Source organism: Alligator sinensis, unplaced genomic scaffold (genome assembly GCF_000455745.1).
Source record: "Alligator sinensis unplaced genomic scaffold, ASM45574v1 scaffold476_1, whole genome shotgun sequence".
Lineage (NCBI taxonomy): Eukaryota > Metazoa > Chordata > Crocodylia > Alligatoridae > Alligator > Alligator sinensis.
In genome coordinates, this window is record NW_005842444.1 from 1,289,250 (window position 1) to 1,305,728 (window position 16,479).

At 40.5% G+C, this 16,479-nt stretch overlaps 1 protein-coding gene across 1 annotated transcript in view; it reads left to right on the forward strand.

Annotated features, from left to right (window-relative positions):
- Window positions 1-16,479, forward strand: part of ATP8B4 (ATPase phospholipid transporting 8B4 (putative)) — a gene marked incomplete at its 3' end in the record, with an annotated part of 127,898 nt that overhangs the window by 109,232 nt on the left and 2,187 nt on the right. Inside the window, exons 14-17 of the mRNA XM_025212073.1 lie at window positions 1,228-1,436; window positions 3,300-3,343; window positions 5,686-5,851; window positions 14,044-14,232. Coding sequence (XP_025067858.1) covers window positions 1,228-1,436; window positions 3,300-3,343; window positions 5,686-5,851; window positions 14,044-14,232 — 608 coding nt within the window. The remainder of the gene's footprint in view (window positions 1-1,227; window positions 1,437-3,299; window positions 3,344-5,685; window positions 5,852-14,043; window positions 14,233-16,479) is intronic.

Here is a 16,479-nt window from a genome sequence, read left to right on the forward strand (position 1 = left end):
AACTGCTTAAGTGAAAAGGCTTGTAACGCAGAGCTCTTTTTAAAGATCTAAGAGCTACAATTGTACATGAAATTAAAATGTACACTTTAAAATCACCCCAAATAAATTACTATTATCCAGGAGGGAGGAGTACAGTGCATGCATTTTCTGATTGTTCACCATCCAGGTACATTTTGAGCCTTAACCGTTTAAACCTTCCTGTTCTCGTCAGTGAGCTTTGTCAGAATGTTTATGAATATTTATGACCAGTAGTAAGTACTACTTGCGGTGATACTGGTCATGCGGGCAGCTCATCCAAGTTGGCTTTTTCAGCTGGGTTACAAAAGAATATTTTTGTCTGTGATCAAAACAAGTGTTTTTTTGTGAATGCTTTTCTATGGTTTAATACATAAAAAGTTCATGTTTTGGAGTTTAGAGGATACAAGACACCTTTATAAGCCAGTGCAACCTTTAGAGGAGGCTAACATCCAGTGAATACCAGTTTTGACCAGTTTAGGATCAGGGGAGGTAAAAAGATGATTTAGAGCCACCCCTGCCTTCTTCTGAGCTGTGTGCCATCTTCTGTGCCCAGGTATTTTAGGATTGAACCAAAGTGCATAATCTCTTTTAAGGGCATGTAGTAGGTCATATTATTGGTGATAGTGCACACCAAAGATTCATGGCATAACTCTAATAGTATGTTACCTATATAATGACAAGCACAGTTGTTAGCTAACCATGTCTAAATGTTTTTGAGGTAAAGATTATAAGATCTATTAAAAAAAAAAATCAGACCTATACTTGAATGCTAAAGGAATAACTTATTTGTCCATACAGAAGAGGGAAACTGTGAACATTTGAAAAGGTGTAGAACTTCATCTAGCAGAGCACAGCAGTAGACAAGAAAACACTATACAAAAGTAGTAACCTGAAAAGACTTGACATATTGGAAGTACAAGTTTCTATTCTGTTCTCATTTGATTACAGCATATCAAGTTGCTTTGTAACATGACAAAACACTATAAAGTTTATGTAAACTTTAAATAAAGCAGTATTCTTATCACACACTTTCTTTCCACAGATGATTTGAAGTTTGAGATTATTTGGAGCATGATATTATGTATAATCTGCACAGAGTCTTATCCACTGAAATCTGAAAACTAATTTTATTTAAGTTCTGAGTATGATTGATTTTCACTTGAAAGACTTTAAATTCTAAAGAGTGTTTTTGTGTGTCTGTTTTAAAAGTGTGGAAGTTATTCGGCTTGGGCATAGCTACTTCATAAACTGGGATCGTAAAATGTATTATGCCAAAAATGATACCCCTGCTGAGGTTCGAACTACAACACTTAATGAAGAACTGGGACAAATTGAATATGTTTTCTCAGATAAAACTGGGACGCTCACTCAGAACATAATGACTTTTAACAAATGCTCTATTAATGGGAAAACATATGGTAAGTTATTACTTACTAGTCTTTTGCCAATGTAATTTATTTCAGATTCTGATTTTGAGTTTAGCTCATTTAAAAATGACCTAGAATTTTTTTTATAAACTTCATGTAGAGTTTTGTGAAAAGAACATAAATTCCTGTTCTCTTCAGTTAATTTTGGACCAGTCTTTGTTAGAGAGAGAGAGAGAGAGAGAGAGAAGGTCTATTGTTTGCCTCTAAAAATAATGCAAATATGGGTATAATGGTGTCTTTTCATCTTTTTAAATTAAGGATTTATGACTGGGTTGAAGAATAGAGATAACAAAACTAGCTATCTTAAAACTAAGAGAAGAAATATAATACATAAAAAATTAAAATAAATGTATATAAATTCAGTTCACATGTCACCAATGATTTATGGCACCCTTCTGAAGAACTGAATCATTTTTTAATGAATATTTATTACCTTCATTTCACAGGCTGAAAAGTCTTTTTAAATGTAATTGTTTTAAAGTAGCTTGATGTCATGAAAGTGATTGATTGATTGATTGATTAGCACAAGGGAGATGCTGAGCCAGTTTTCCCATATCTTTACTAATAAAATTGTGATCTGCCACAGATCTCCAAGTGCCTGTCATGCAACACTTTAATTTTGACTTATATCCCATAGTCCACCCTGAAACTACCTAACTTCTTTTCATGTATACTATAATTCAGGATTTGAAACCAGATCTTCAGAGGTGAATGTGTTATTGTACTGTGCTGTCTAAATATGGAGTTAAAAGACATTTAATAAATTGAGGCAAAATATGATACATGTATTACATGAGTTTTAGACTTGTAAACTTGTATATTACATGGTATAAAAGGACCAGTTCTTTTTATACCAGGTCATTTTTTAAAAACTTACAGGCTGTCTAACATAATGCCTTACAATGATTAAATAACTACTATTTGCTTTATTCTAGGCATACTATTTAGTAAATCCTAGGGAATGTTAGGTGATAATATAATACAAAGATTAGTTTTGGAGCAAGTGAATATTATTGACCCTCAATTATACCTAAAGAACTCTACATAAAACTTTATTACTCAATTCTGCAACTATGTAACAAATGGCTTTAGTCGTGCAGATAAAGTTATTTACATACATCTGGGTTTGCAGAATTTTGCTTTGGCACAAGATTATGTGCCATAGCTGGAGAGAAAAAAATACAGTGGCATTACAGACTTAAAATGAAACAATTTAATTTATGAAAATGTTGACTATAAGGGTCTACTCAGTTCCATGGATTTCATGGAAACTGTGAAATCCAGGGTTGTATGCAATATAAACTTTGAAAAAAACCTTAATATAAAATGTTGGCTTCCCAGTGGGAGGCAGTAGTCCTCACTGCTGCCGCAGCCCAGACTTTCAGCCTGCCTGGGGTGGGGAGGAGGTGCCGGCTGGCAGGGAGGCATGAAGAGCAGCAGGCAAGATGGCAGCTGCCCCTTCGTCTCTCCTCCCCCAACCAGGGCTTGTCTGCCAGTCAGCACTGGGGCCACATGAAGGGCAGTCAGCAGACGAGGTGATGGTCACATCCTCTTCTCTCCTCCCCTTGCCTGGATCCTCTCTGCCTACCAGCATCAAGGGGCTGGGCTGCTGTAGCACATCCAGGAAATACCTGTGGAATTTGCTATTTATGCCACTACCAGCCCACAAAAATGATGTAGTTTCTCCACTATTTAAGTAGACCTCTGAAATCTTTTTTAGTATTTTCTGTTCTTTATTTGTTGTTGAAATGAATGCTTCCTCTTTTTAGTCTACATCCGTAGCTTAAAAATCAAAAACATTTATTTTGTAAAAATGTAGAATTGAAAATGAATTCATTTTTTTTTTTTTTATAGGTGATGTATATGATGAGCTGGGCCGGAAAACAGAAATTAATGAGGTATAGATATGACCAAATTATGAAACCTTATGATGTACTCTAGTTTATTTTTATTTCATTTTTAAAATCCTATCACCAATAGGAGAAGTTGTCATTAATTTTCTATTCCATTTTAAATATTCTTTAGAATAACTCTAAATAAAAAATGGACAAGACTGAAAATACGAATCTTTTTCTTCTCAGGGCTTGTCTACATTTGTAATAATTATTTCAGTGTAGTTAGTTCAATATAAGCCCCTATATACACACTTTGGATATTTTTACACTGCTCCAAGGGTGGCAGGGACACTTTAATAAGCCTGGCTCTGAGAGTCACTCTAATTAATGTGCCCACAGCATCTTGTGTATCAGCATCCCTGTGCTTTAAAATGGCAGTGTGGGCACTTTTAGTTAATGCTCATCAAACGAATTTTAGTTAAAGCCCAACTGCTGCCATTTTGAAATGCCGGGATGCTGATATGCAGGGGTTTCGGTTGTAGCCGTGTTGGTCTAAGGATATAGGCAGACAAGGTTCCTTGGGTGAATTTGATATCTTTTATTAGACCAAACCAAATGGTTGGAGAATAGTTACTAAGCAAGCTTTCGGGTTCAAAAACCCTTTGTCAGGCTCAGGAAGCTGCAGCAGTTGGTGTGTGCTCTTCCTGGATGCTGATATGTGAGACGCTAAGGCTGGTTGATATGCGCAAATTAGCACACTCTAGCAGACTCGATTAATCAATTTTGCTCCAATGTGCTATAATTACAGCACATCCAAGCAGCCTCTGGTCATGTATACGGGCACCCTTTTACTCTAGAATACCTATTTCAATACATTTCCAAGTGCAGACAAGTCCTTAACATCTTCTTTTATAGTTGTTTTTTCTGTGGGTGCCAGGCTTTTCCTGGTGGGGGCTGAGCTGGGGCTGTGTTCAGGGTGGACAGCAGCAGCTCTGGGAGGGGTGGCTATGGGGAATTTTGGGGTGTCTATAGCCCTCCCCATAGCCACCCCTCCCAGCACCACCCACCCTGCCCCCACCCTCCCCGAGCACAGCCCAGGCCCAGCCCCCCTGCCAGGCAGCTCCTGGTCTCAAACCCACAGTGGGCAGCTTGCCCTCACCTCATGCACAAATCCAGGGGACACACGTCTCCCATGCCCCCCAGGGGTGCGTGCAGTGGCAGTGAGCTGCCTCCCTTCACCCCCTCCCACGCCCATCAGGCAAGCCACCCGCAGCTCTGTCTCACTCCTTGGGTCATATTCACCACCCTGGGTGGGCAGCGCCTGCCCCTGCCCCACTCTCTCCCTCACTATGGGGGCCTCAATGTGTCCTCCCCATGCTGCAGCTGTGCATATGCATGTTGCATTTATCAATGACATTATATCAGCTACACCAGCCAATAAAAGTGGATACCTGATAATGTTAATTTTCCTTTTATCGTTGACAATTCAATATGCCATCAATATATCAGTGTACCTCTAGTACATGTGTATGTGCAAGAGACATTAAAAGGAAAATAATATTAATGTGGCATAATTACGTTTGCTGTAATTATATAATTATTCAGGAACTATTGAAAATATGAAGTGAAGAAACCCACATTTTAATTGGGATAGATTTATAAAAGATCATTCCAAAACCTCAAATACTTTGTAGAAATTAATTGTTAAAACAGAATGATGAAATCTAGTAACTAGTATGAATTGTAGGAATAGCTCCTTTGCTACTGTTAACTGAATATGCAGGAAATAATCCTACTGCAAACACACCAAACAACTGGCCAGTTTTTCACCTCATTACTTTTGAGCTGCCCTAAGATCTTGACAGATTCTAAATTGCATGGTCTTTTGATGTCACTTATTTCCATAAAAGAAAAAAAATTGCTATTAAATAAACAAAAAGTGGAAAGGAAACCTAAAAGGAAGCATACTTCTGAACTTCTTCAGCTAAAAGAAGAAATAATTAGGCTGTCAGTATTATTAGGATTTATTTACTCTTTACAAGGCAACAGAATAGCAAACCCTTGATCAGTTTTGAATCTATCAAGTAAAATGCAGCACTGCAGCCAGCATATTGCATGATGATAAGTTTTCCTGTTCCTGTAGAGCCTGAAAATAAACTGTCCCAACCTCTACTGATGAAAATGACAAATGTTTCCAATCCATGTTTTTTTAACAATTTTTCCCCATCAAACTAGCACAGTAGAAAGGAACCTTAATTAAAAGGGCAAGTTTCTCACATATCAATGTACTACATAAATGTTAGCTTGTTTGATTATTGAACAGTCTTTTAATACTCAAATATGCAGCTAGAATTAATTATTTAAAATCTTTTTTTGAAAACTGCATGACTTTTTGTCTCTTGCAGAAAACTGTGCCCGTGGATTTTTCATTTAATCCACTAGCAGATAGCAAGTTTCAGTTTTATGATCACAGCCTGATTGAATCTATTCAACTAAGAGATCAAACAGTACAAGAATTCTTTAGGTTGCTTTCCCTCTGCCATACTGTCATGCCTGAAGAAAAAAATGCAGGTAAAGTACTGAAAAAAATTAAAACCTCTTTTATTACAGTTAACTATTTGATTTCTATAGGACTTGCTTAATTTAAAAATGCAAGTTTGGATCACATTTTCAAAGCAAAAGGTGAGTTGAGTACAAGCTTTGGTGATGTGTGCAGTCATTGCACCCTTAAAACTTTGTAATTCAGTACACAAATAGGTATCCCTAAGCCAAGTCAAGCAATCACACTTGCATAGATTAATTATGTTTACACATAAGTGATTGAAAAGCTCATCCGCACATTCTTCACATAAAAATACTCTTCCATGCTTGAAGTTGTCTGACTTTCACATATGAATACAACGTCTTCTGAGCACAGCAGGGGCATATGCCAGTTGTGCTGTCTTGCTTGTTTTACTGCTGGACTCTAATTTAGTTCAGGCAATTTTGCAAGGATGGGTGAAAGGGCACATAACTGCAGGTGTAAAATGAAAGGAAAGATAGATCTCCATTACATTTTTGTCTTTCTTAAATCCTCCCTTAAGAGAGAGGAAAGAGATGTTAACTTTATCTTTCTAGTGTACTGAATAAAATTGTTTTTATTTCCAGTCAGTAATTATGCCTGTTATTACTGATCCAGCAGAACATTTAGTACATATTTTGGATGGGCTATATATTCTACCTGTGAGAGAACAAGCTGCGACTATTTCCTGGCCAAGTAGTATTGACAATATTTTAGTTTCCATACTGTTACAAACATTAAATCCATAATAAGAAAATGTTGTATAGTGTTGGATGTGTGTCATAGAAAGAATATTTCTCTTCATTTATAGTTTTTTCTTCTTGTAAAAAAAATCCCTTAAGGTTCCAGTGTGGGAAAATGTTGCAATTTATGGCACACAGTCCATTTTTCAGGATGAATTTTTATTATGCACCCCATATTGTTACCTGCTCTATAAACAAAATGTAGTAGATGACTGGAGTGTACCATTGGCACAGAGAAGACAGACAAAGTGAGAAATGGAGTGTATAACACACAAGCAGAGTGAATAGTATGGTGGCAGCAAAAGTATTAATCAGTAAGGTATATGGGCCTAATTGTAGTAGGACTGGACTTTAGGTTTAAAGTTAGGCATGTGAGTTAAAAACTCTTTCTGTCTTTGAAAGTGTCCAGGAATGGAGGCTTGAAAAAATCTGCTAATCTTCACTTAATTAATTTGTCCTGTAATATATTCATTTTGTGTTAGTTGCATTAAATTTAGATATTTTCCTTTTGTAGCAGGTACTTTAGCGCTGGTCATACATGTAAGTGTATATGCATATAATGTGAGATGACTTATCATTGCACAGGCCAGTCACAGTCCTAGAGGACAGGATTCTGGGAAGAGATGTTTAGAATGCTGTATGCACACATTAAAACAATTTGGGAGAATTCTCCCAGTTTGCTCTTTTTGTAGATAAACTTACCCAGAGCCACATGCACAGACATTTGAATGCTGAGGCCCTGAAGAGTGGAGAACTTGCAGTGCTAACATTGTGCACCCATGGGGTCCTGTGCACACATCTTGGTGTGCTCTGCAGGATCTGTTAGTCTGCCTGGCAACAGACGGAAGCAGTGCGTAGGGACAGTCCTGACTGGTGACCCAGACTGCCCATGGTCAGCTTATGTTTCTGTGCAGCACAAAGTGGGGATTGTGAAGGAGTGTTCTGCTTCCTGCCGAAGCAGCAGAGTCCAGCCTGCTGAAGCAGCAGAGTCCAGCAAGTGATGTACTGTCTCCTTTGAAGTGGGGGGGAGGTGCAGGAGGAGGGAATGCTGGAAGATGATGTTCTCTTCTGAAAGAAGAAGCACATAAAGACATTTGCTGTCCCAGAAGAAACTCTCCCAGAAGTTATTTAACCCTGGTTGTTGGAACAGCTGTTTTTACTCTGATAGAAAATGCCTGAACATCTGTACACTCTGGTTTCTCCAGGGAGAGCAGCAGCTCTCCCAGGAGAAACTGAATGAGACTGCTATCAGTGAGTTAGATGTCTGATAAGTAGCATCTATTATCACTTCTTTTACAAGTGTCTAATAAGTATTGTCTAGTATTTAACACTCCTGTCAGGCCAGGCCTCATTTGATCTGCTATCTGGTACCATATAAACCAGGACAGCCGATTCCACGGTTGGGCTATCGGTGACTAAACTGGTGCCCCCTCCTGGGCTAGACTGGGTGAGGAGGGTGTGTGGACACCCAGCAGGACTAAAAACAAGATGGATGAGATCCCTGTGAGCCAACAGCCATCCATATCTAGATAGGAGATGTGTGCTGTCAGGTCACTCTGCCTGAAGAATCACCAATGATTCAAAGCAATTCATCTAACCTAGAAGGATTGTTTCAGCATCTAGGTGCCCCAAAGGTTGCAGCATGGCCTCAGGACTGACTTGACTAGACTTGACTTGAGTATTTAACACTGAAATGACTGGTGTTTGAATTTAAAATTTGTTTCCAACCTGTAGGGCTTCTCCAGGAGTGGTTTACTGTAAAGGAGAATTTCTTGCTTCTACCCAGGGATCCTGGTTTTCTCTGATTAAAGATCCCAAATTCTCTGATTTAAAAACCCCAAATCCACGTTGTTCCATGATTAAAATGAAATGCCAAAATATATATATAGGTATCAGTTGAACACAATGTTTTATTGATATATTTACAATTTTAAAGCAATTTGGAAGGCTACCAATGCCTCAATCATTATAATAAAATAAATACTTGTGAGAGGGAAGGTAAAAGCCCCCTTGACAGACCCCAGAACCCCCCCCCCCAACACGCCCCAGTACTCCGACGATGAGTGGCAGCTGGGAAGAGATGCTGGGGCAGGATCGGCACTACCGGAGCTGCCTGAGCCTGCAAATCAGTGGAGGAAGGGGGCGTGGCCTCAGCAAAGTGTGGGCTCTTCAAGAAACAGCTGGGGACACAGCTAAAGCCATGCCAGGGAAAGAAAAGGGGAACACCGACAAAGAGGCGGACTCTGCGGAGCCAGGGAGCATGAGCCCTGGAGGCCGGGGGAAGAGGCCAGGTGCCTGCCGGAGGACCCGAACATGCGGGGCGGAGATCATAAGCCCCAGGAGCAGACGGGCAAGTGAGCCCCACTGGGGAGCAGCAGCCCCACGGGACTTTCAGTTATGATACACTCAAGTTGAATTAAAGCACTTGGAGGTGAAAAGCTTTGTATCCTTTTCAGACTCTGTCATCCCGTAAGGCATCAGTTAGTCTACTTCACTGCTCATCATATTGTTTACTGAGCCATTTCCATTTCTTTTAAAAGCTACTCCCCAGGTATATTTACCAGAAACTTTGGTTATAGTGTGGGAGCTGGAGGGAGCAAAGAACTGGCAAAGAACTCTACAGGAGCTTAGAAACAGTTGATAAGAAGTTTCATATTTAAAATTTAGGCCTAGTTTCTATTCAGTCAGCTGGGAGTCATGAAAAATTACTGGGCAACTGCTCTCCCTGACAAGTCTTGTGCTCCATCTTCCATTAGGAGAATAAGTGGTTATGATCTCATGCTCCAGCCTACAAATATTCTTGGACCTACTGCACTCTGCAGGAACAGCATCCTGTAGGGGTGTGTGAAACAGGCTGTATTTGATTCGGATTCATCCTGAATCGGGGATGGTGATTCGATTAGTTGATTCAGATCACTATCCTTGATTGATTTGGCCGAATCCGAATCTGAAGATTCGATGCTGATTCAGAGAATCAGTGATTTGGACATAGATACAACTTTAAATGTTTTTTCTACATACCTCAAGGTACCAGGTGTGGCTTGAGAATGCAGCGATGCTGGGGTGGATGGAGCGTCCCACAGGAGCATGGGAGGGGGCCCCCTGCGTGCTCAGTGGTGAACCCAAAAGTGGACTGGAAGTACTTCCAGTCCACTTACGGGTTCACCGGGGAGTGCACAGGGGCTCCCTTGCACCCTTCCGGCTCAGCGATTGGCCACAAGGGGACCCTGGGTGCCCCACCAGGCCCAGGAGGCACTAGCCATTGAGCTGGGGGGCACAGGGGGCGGTCCCCCTGTGCACTCCCCGCAGCCCCAGAAGTGGACCAGGTGTGCTTCTGCTACACTTCCAGGTCTGCAGCCAAGCGTGCTGGGGAGCCCCCTGCACTCCTGTGGGGATGCTCCATCTACCCCACCATCGCAGCATTCATGAGCCGCCTGGTACCTTGAGGTATGTAGAAAAAACATTTAAAGCTGTGTCTGTGTCCGAATCGCCAAATCTTTCCACATCTCTCCGAATCAATTCAGAGGGTTCTGATTCAATTCGCAGAGATTAAAGGGTCTACACCAAATCAAATCAGGGACCAAAGCTTTGCACAGCCCTAGTGTTCTGCACAGGCTTATACAGCAAAAATCCTTTGACCCTCTCTATCAGGTCCTTGGGCTTGAGAGACGAATAAGCATTGCTGTTCCGCATAAGCTTTCTCTTTCCTGAATCATTGTGTTACTCCTGAATATCCTCCTGGCCTGCCCCATTCTTTGCAATCTCTGCTGGAGCACTACTGCAGTTGCCATCTCCAGCCCTTCCTCTCTGCATGAGGAAGTCTGTAGCAGAGACATAGCTTGATTGATACACATGAATTAAGTGAATCCTTTGTCCATTAAATAAAAAGAATAATTTTCAGATTTTATAAAAATGTTTCCATACTCCTACCTGTTGGATTAGTCTCTACATAAGTTTAAAGTGTGTGATAATTACATTAGAAGAGCAAGAAAAATTGTGAGACTCGCAAGAAAAATTTCTAAAGGAAAGGATTTTAAATAGCTTAGAATGCTGAATTTTCAACTTAATGTAGTCTGAAAATTGCCAAAATAATTTAAGTTTGTCATTGTTGAATTAGCAAAGGTTTCTTGTTAATCGTGTGTGTCATTCAACATTGATTTAAGCATTTTAAACCTATTTTATGTGTAAAGCTTAAACTAACAAAGGAGTCGCTGGGATTCCTTCTAAGTCATTTTTATGTTAAAATATTTGGAATATGACCAACTATATAATTGAGAAAGGTGTTAGACAAGCTTTTGAGCATAGAATGCATGTCCTCAGATCACCTAGTGCCCAGATGTTTGTCTAAGCCCTTAGCACATTATATTTAGGACATGATTAACCAGTTAAAATAATTAATTAAATGGAACAAATTAAAATTAATGGTATGATAATGATAAAAAAAAATATGCATAATAACTTTGTGGCTGGTTCCTATCATGCTATAAATTGAATGTGTGGCCAGGTTGATTGGGGCTCCCAGTCTTCAGAGTGTATCGGAGCCCTTGTTCCCCATGTAGCCTCAAGATTGAGAAGGCCAATCAGTTAATTGCTACTCCTAGCTTCAGGGGCCCATTCGAGTCAGCTGCAGGGGTTCAGCTGCTGCTCCCCAGCTGCAGGGGTGTATCAGAGCCCTTGACTCTGATACACCCCCTTGGCTGGGAGCAGCACCAGATCAGGGCTGTCAGCCTTCTAGGTGCAGTTGCAGTCAAAGGCTCCACTGTGCCCCACTGTTGGGAACTTCAGTCAGCTGAATCCAGGCTCCCAGCTGCAGCAGTGCACCATGATGCACCCCCATGACTCAAAGGCCCCATCAGCTGACTGGGGCTCCCAACTGCAAGAGCTTGTAATTTGCAGGTGCAGGGGGAACTCAGGATCAGGATCCTAGGGTCCCCCTGCACCCGCAATACGGTTTAATGGGATCCGAGTCTCAATTCCACAATCACATCTCCTGCCATGCACATGTGTTATGGCAAGTTGTGTGATTGTGAGGACCACACATCAGATCCCATTGCGCCTTCGATTGCACACCTGCCAGGGCCTAACATCATTCCCAACTATGGAATTTGTACAATAAAAGTTATTACTAAAAAGCTTTTCTTATCCTGCATGTTTCCTGCCCTACCATGGCTACAACAACACTACAGCCTTAGCACAGAATATGTTCTTCACTTTTGATCATTTTTGTATGAAATTCTTATAGCTCTGAACTGGCTCGTGTAAGTCTAACCCCAGAAAACCTATGACTTTATTGGCTGTGTTTATTATGAATCACTTTGAAGTGCACTGTGGTCTCAAATTTGCCTGGCTGGTGACAGAATTTGGTAATAAAAGGTGGATTGTTTTAAGTTTGTTTCTGTTGTTTTTAATTAATAAGAGGCTTAGTACTGTGTGTTCTTGTTTCTATGCCACGTTTTTTGATTTTACTAGAATGACATATTTTCCTTTTTTAATGCTTTGTTTTTTTGATTGTGCAAGAATAGTTGTTTGTGTGACACTGAAGATCTAAAGCAGGAGTTTAGATGTGCTAAGTATTATTATTATTGAGGCTTAAAGCAATATTTTTATTCAGTGACTGTTGATGAGTGGAAATGATGCAGGGTTGAGCTTCAGTTTCCATGTCAGCCATCTCACTTTCTCTCTTTCTCTCTCTGTCTCTTTTTTGTGTTCATAGCTCTCTTAGGCAAATTCACTTTGGGCTGTGTTTTTTCTTGCATTGTTTTACCCCAGAAATTTTTCTACTGTGTCAGCAAAATTAGTTCAGTCATTTTGTACAGGTGACATTTTTGTTGTGCAAATAATTACTTCTTATAGATGCTGGTCTAAATTTGTATCTTGATTCTATCTAATTATTTTACATGCATTGTCACATATAATATATGGAATGTGCACTAAAGGTTAAGACAAGACTCTGTTAGAAACTTTGGTTCAGATTTTGCTCCCAGTAAATCTGAAGTAATTCCATCAATATTTTTTGGAGATTTTAACAGTAGGTAAATGAGAATAGTAAGTTCCAGAATTGACTTCTTGAATTCCTTGACCCTGTTATAGGGTTGACTTGTTCACTTTTTATCATTGCATCAAAGTTAGTTTTCCATTTACATTTAACTAATAATTTTCTCTGCTTTTGTACTGCAATCTTGGGACTGCAGGAATAATGGAGGTACTATTTGTACCAATTTAAGGTTTACATGGAGATTGTTTCTGAAACCTGGAGTTATTTTTTTTTCCTGTTTTTGTAGTACCTGATTGTAGCTAGGTCTGTAACATAGCTAGGCTTCTGATAAGCTCTCTAGATTGCTATGACTTAACTTTGATTCTAAGTGATTTACTAATTTTATCTGTTTATTGGCTAGATTTCATACAAATCTTTGACCTTTTCATAGAGGCCCTTTATAACCATATAAGGATACATTTCATGCTTATTTAGAGTTTGATTTAGGCAGAATGTGTGCACTGGGCTTCCAAAATCCTGCTGTGCATCTTAGTAAGTAAATGTGTTGCTTTAAGTTCAATTTGGAAAGAGCTAATTGTAAAACTTTACTATAACAAAGAATCTGTATCTGAGAAACAGGCATTGTTCTTACTCACATATTCAATATCTTATGGGCTCATAGAGCCCAGATTCTATGCAACCCCAAATACCAATAACTTTTTATGCCATGTAAGGCCAGCTGATGCTTGTATGGAAGCAAGTTCAGCTATGCTAAGTGCATTCCCCAAATATTTATTCTAACCAGCAGGGACTTTTCAAATTGCTTGGAGTAAAGTTATTTTTGCATTCAAATGGTAGCGCCAAGTTCTTAATGGTGACCAACAACCCTCCTAGAACTCCTTGATTATCTGAATAGGCCATTTCTTAGACTGTAACTCTAAAAATCTTTTCCTGATGGTGAGTTCTCATGTGAAGCTGAACAGCCACTGAACAGAAATAGGTCTGCTATCAACTGAGGCCTCCTTTAACACATACCTTTTACCTAGAGCCTTTTTGTGGTTTGCCATCCACAGCAGAGTCCCCTCAGGAACCAGTATTTAGACCCTGGATGGCAAAGAGCAAATGTTTAACTGATATGCTACCCAGTCTTTATTTAACATTAAACATCAGAAAGTATTTTTAGGTTAGTGCAACATTGGCATGTTGTAGTGACTCAGTATAAAACATATCCTGACACAAATGCTGTCCTTCAGTGTGCTGAGTTGCAGAGAAAAGAATTCAAGGGTTTCATGACAGACCTGTATTCTTCATTTGACTTTTTCTCCCTTTGCCTAAGGATCACTGAAGTTGAAAACAGAAACCCTTCATTCAGCAGAGGGCCCTCAGCAAAGAAGTGCTCTTCAGTACTGTTCCTCTTGTCATTTGCTGGAAGTCAAGCTATGAATAATTTCTAACTTATTTACAGTTTTGGTTTCCTTTTTTGTAGGTGAATTGATTTACCAGGTGCAGTCGCCAGATGAAGGTGCTCTAGTAACTGCTGCCAGAAATTTTGGGTTTATCTTTAAGTCTCGGACCCCAGAGACCATCACTGTGGAAGAAATGGGCCAACTTGTTACGTACCAGCTATTGGCATTTTTAGATTTTAATAATATCAGAAAAAGGATGTCTGTAATAGGTACAGCATGTAGACTTTCTCTTTGTTTCTTTTGTTCTAATTGATTACAAGGTATAGAGCTCTAAAGCATTCAGTTAACAGTGGGTCATCTACATATGCCATTAATGCACATATGCCATTAATGCTGCAGAGTTTATTGCTCCCAAGAAGATCCTAGCCATGCAGTTTATGTGCGCGCCAGGACCACAGCACATTGGGTCGGGTTGCATCAGGTAGGAGGTTTGGGGGGTCAGCCTGCCAGCCTGGGGCTGCTCCAATTGGTCTCAGTTTGTTGTGGAGGGGCTGGATGGGGCACAAGGGTGTTTCAGTATAAGGCTAGCCAGCAGGCAGCCCCTGCACTTAAGTACTTGCATGCACCATTAGCTGGGGTAGCATCTATGCATGTACTCCTACTCACGAAAAAACTCTGCAACTCTGTATTGACAAGTACTACCTTGCTGTAGAGTATATTAGTTTCATGCTCCCTAATTGGGGTGCACTTGTAGATGCTGAGACATTTACTGTGCAGGTAATTAGTCAACTGCAAAGTAAACGTCTCATGTAGATGCACCCAGTGAGAGTTCTAAGCTGTTAATTGTCCAGTGAGGTGGTTTTGTATAGTACCAAGAAAGAGGAGGGAATTGGGAATTGGGCCATCTACATATCAGTTGCTAATCTGCTATAGGCTGTGAGGGACTTTGAAATTGACACAGGTTTGCAATTTCATTGAATCAGTGAATTTCAATGAAAAAATGTTTCTGGAGAAATTTGTTGTGATCATTCCCAGGTTCAGCATTTACATGAACTCTACAGCACATTCTGGTCTGCCTGCCATTTGTTGTCTACAATTTTTAAAGAAAGATAATTTTTAAAAATCACTTATTTTCTAAGAAAAGCTCTATGACAACTTGCAATCCTGTTGATTATTTTTCATAGTGAACAATTCTGAAGATTTTTTTTTTTACTAGAAATGAGGGAGAGAGGGAACACACTAGTTTAGACTGGGTGGAGCTGGTGACATACCTCAGTCATTAGTTATAGTGACATGCTCCAGTCATTGTGGAAATTAAAACACATAAGGAGACCAAAAGTAGTAAACAGAAGTCTTGAATTTCAACATGAAAAATATATTATTGTATGCTAGTACTCACTGAGGATTAGAGGATATAACAGTTTTGAGGTTTTTACAGCAAGATGTTTGAATTATAATTTCCCCAATAGTTTCTCTAAAACTTTTTTTTAGAAGTGAGAAACACTTCTGAAAGCCCTATAACTCACAAAGTTTTCAGCTTCACCTCATGCTATTTTAAAAATGTCTTCTCTCGCCAGATAAATCTAAGAGAAATGTTGAGTAGATGGAAGCTCATTTCAGGGTAGTAGTTTGGTGGTGCTTTAGGATGGCAGCGTAAAAATCGGGCATATAATAGGAACAGTTTAAGGTTATATTTGCACAACAATTAGGTGTGGGTATTAACATGTACAGATAAACTTGAGTTAGTTTTAAATGGTGCCAGTAGCAATGAAGTTGTGGTGGCTTCAATACTGGCTATGCAACCCTGCCTGGAACCCTGGACACCTAATTAGTAGGACTGTGTGAAGCTTCGGGTGCTGATTCGATTTGGATGAGATTCAGCCCGATGGTGGCCGAATCTCTGAATCTGAATCAAATCAGGAGACCACTTACAAGGTCTGAATTGATTCGAAGCTCTCTGAATCAATTCGGAAAAGATTCGGAGAGCTTCAGAGATTCAGGCAGTCCCTGGTCACTGCCGCAGGGAGCTGGACGTGGATTCTGTACTGGTAAGTAGGGGGCAGGGGAGGGGACCATGGCGGGACTCCCACCAGGCTCCAATCCCTGCCTACTCGCCCAGTCCTCCCTGAGCACCCTCCAACCCCTGCCTGTTGTCCCAGGCCCCACCATGGCTGCCCCACCTGGCCCCAGCTCCCGGCTCTTTTTAAAAAAGCCCCTACTCACAGGCTGCTGCCAGGCAAGGGGGTGATCCCTGCTGTCCCCCACACTGCATGGGGGGCTCTGCCATGAGCCCCATCCCCTGCCCACTCTTCCAGCCCCCACCATGGCTGCCCCACTCAGTCCCAGCTTCCAGCTCTTTTAAAAATAGAAAAAAGCCCCACGCTCACCGGCTACTGCAGCAGCTCTTGGGGCTTCTGGGGGCTCATGAGAGAGCCCCCCATGCAGCGCAGTGCAGTGGGGGGCAGGAAGTATCGCCTCCCTACCTGGCAGCAGCCAGTGAGTGCGGAGCTTTTTTT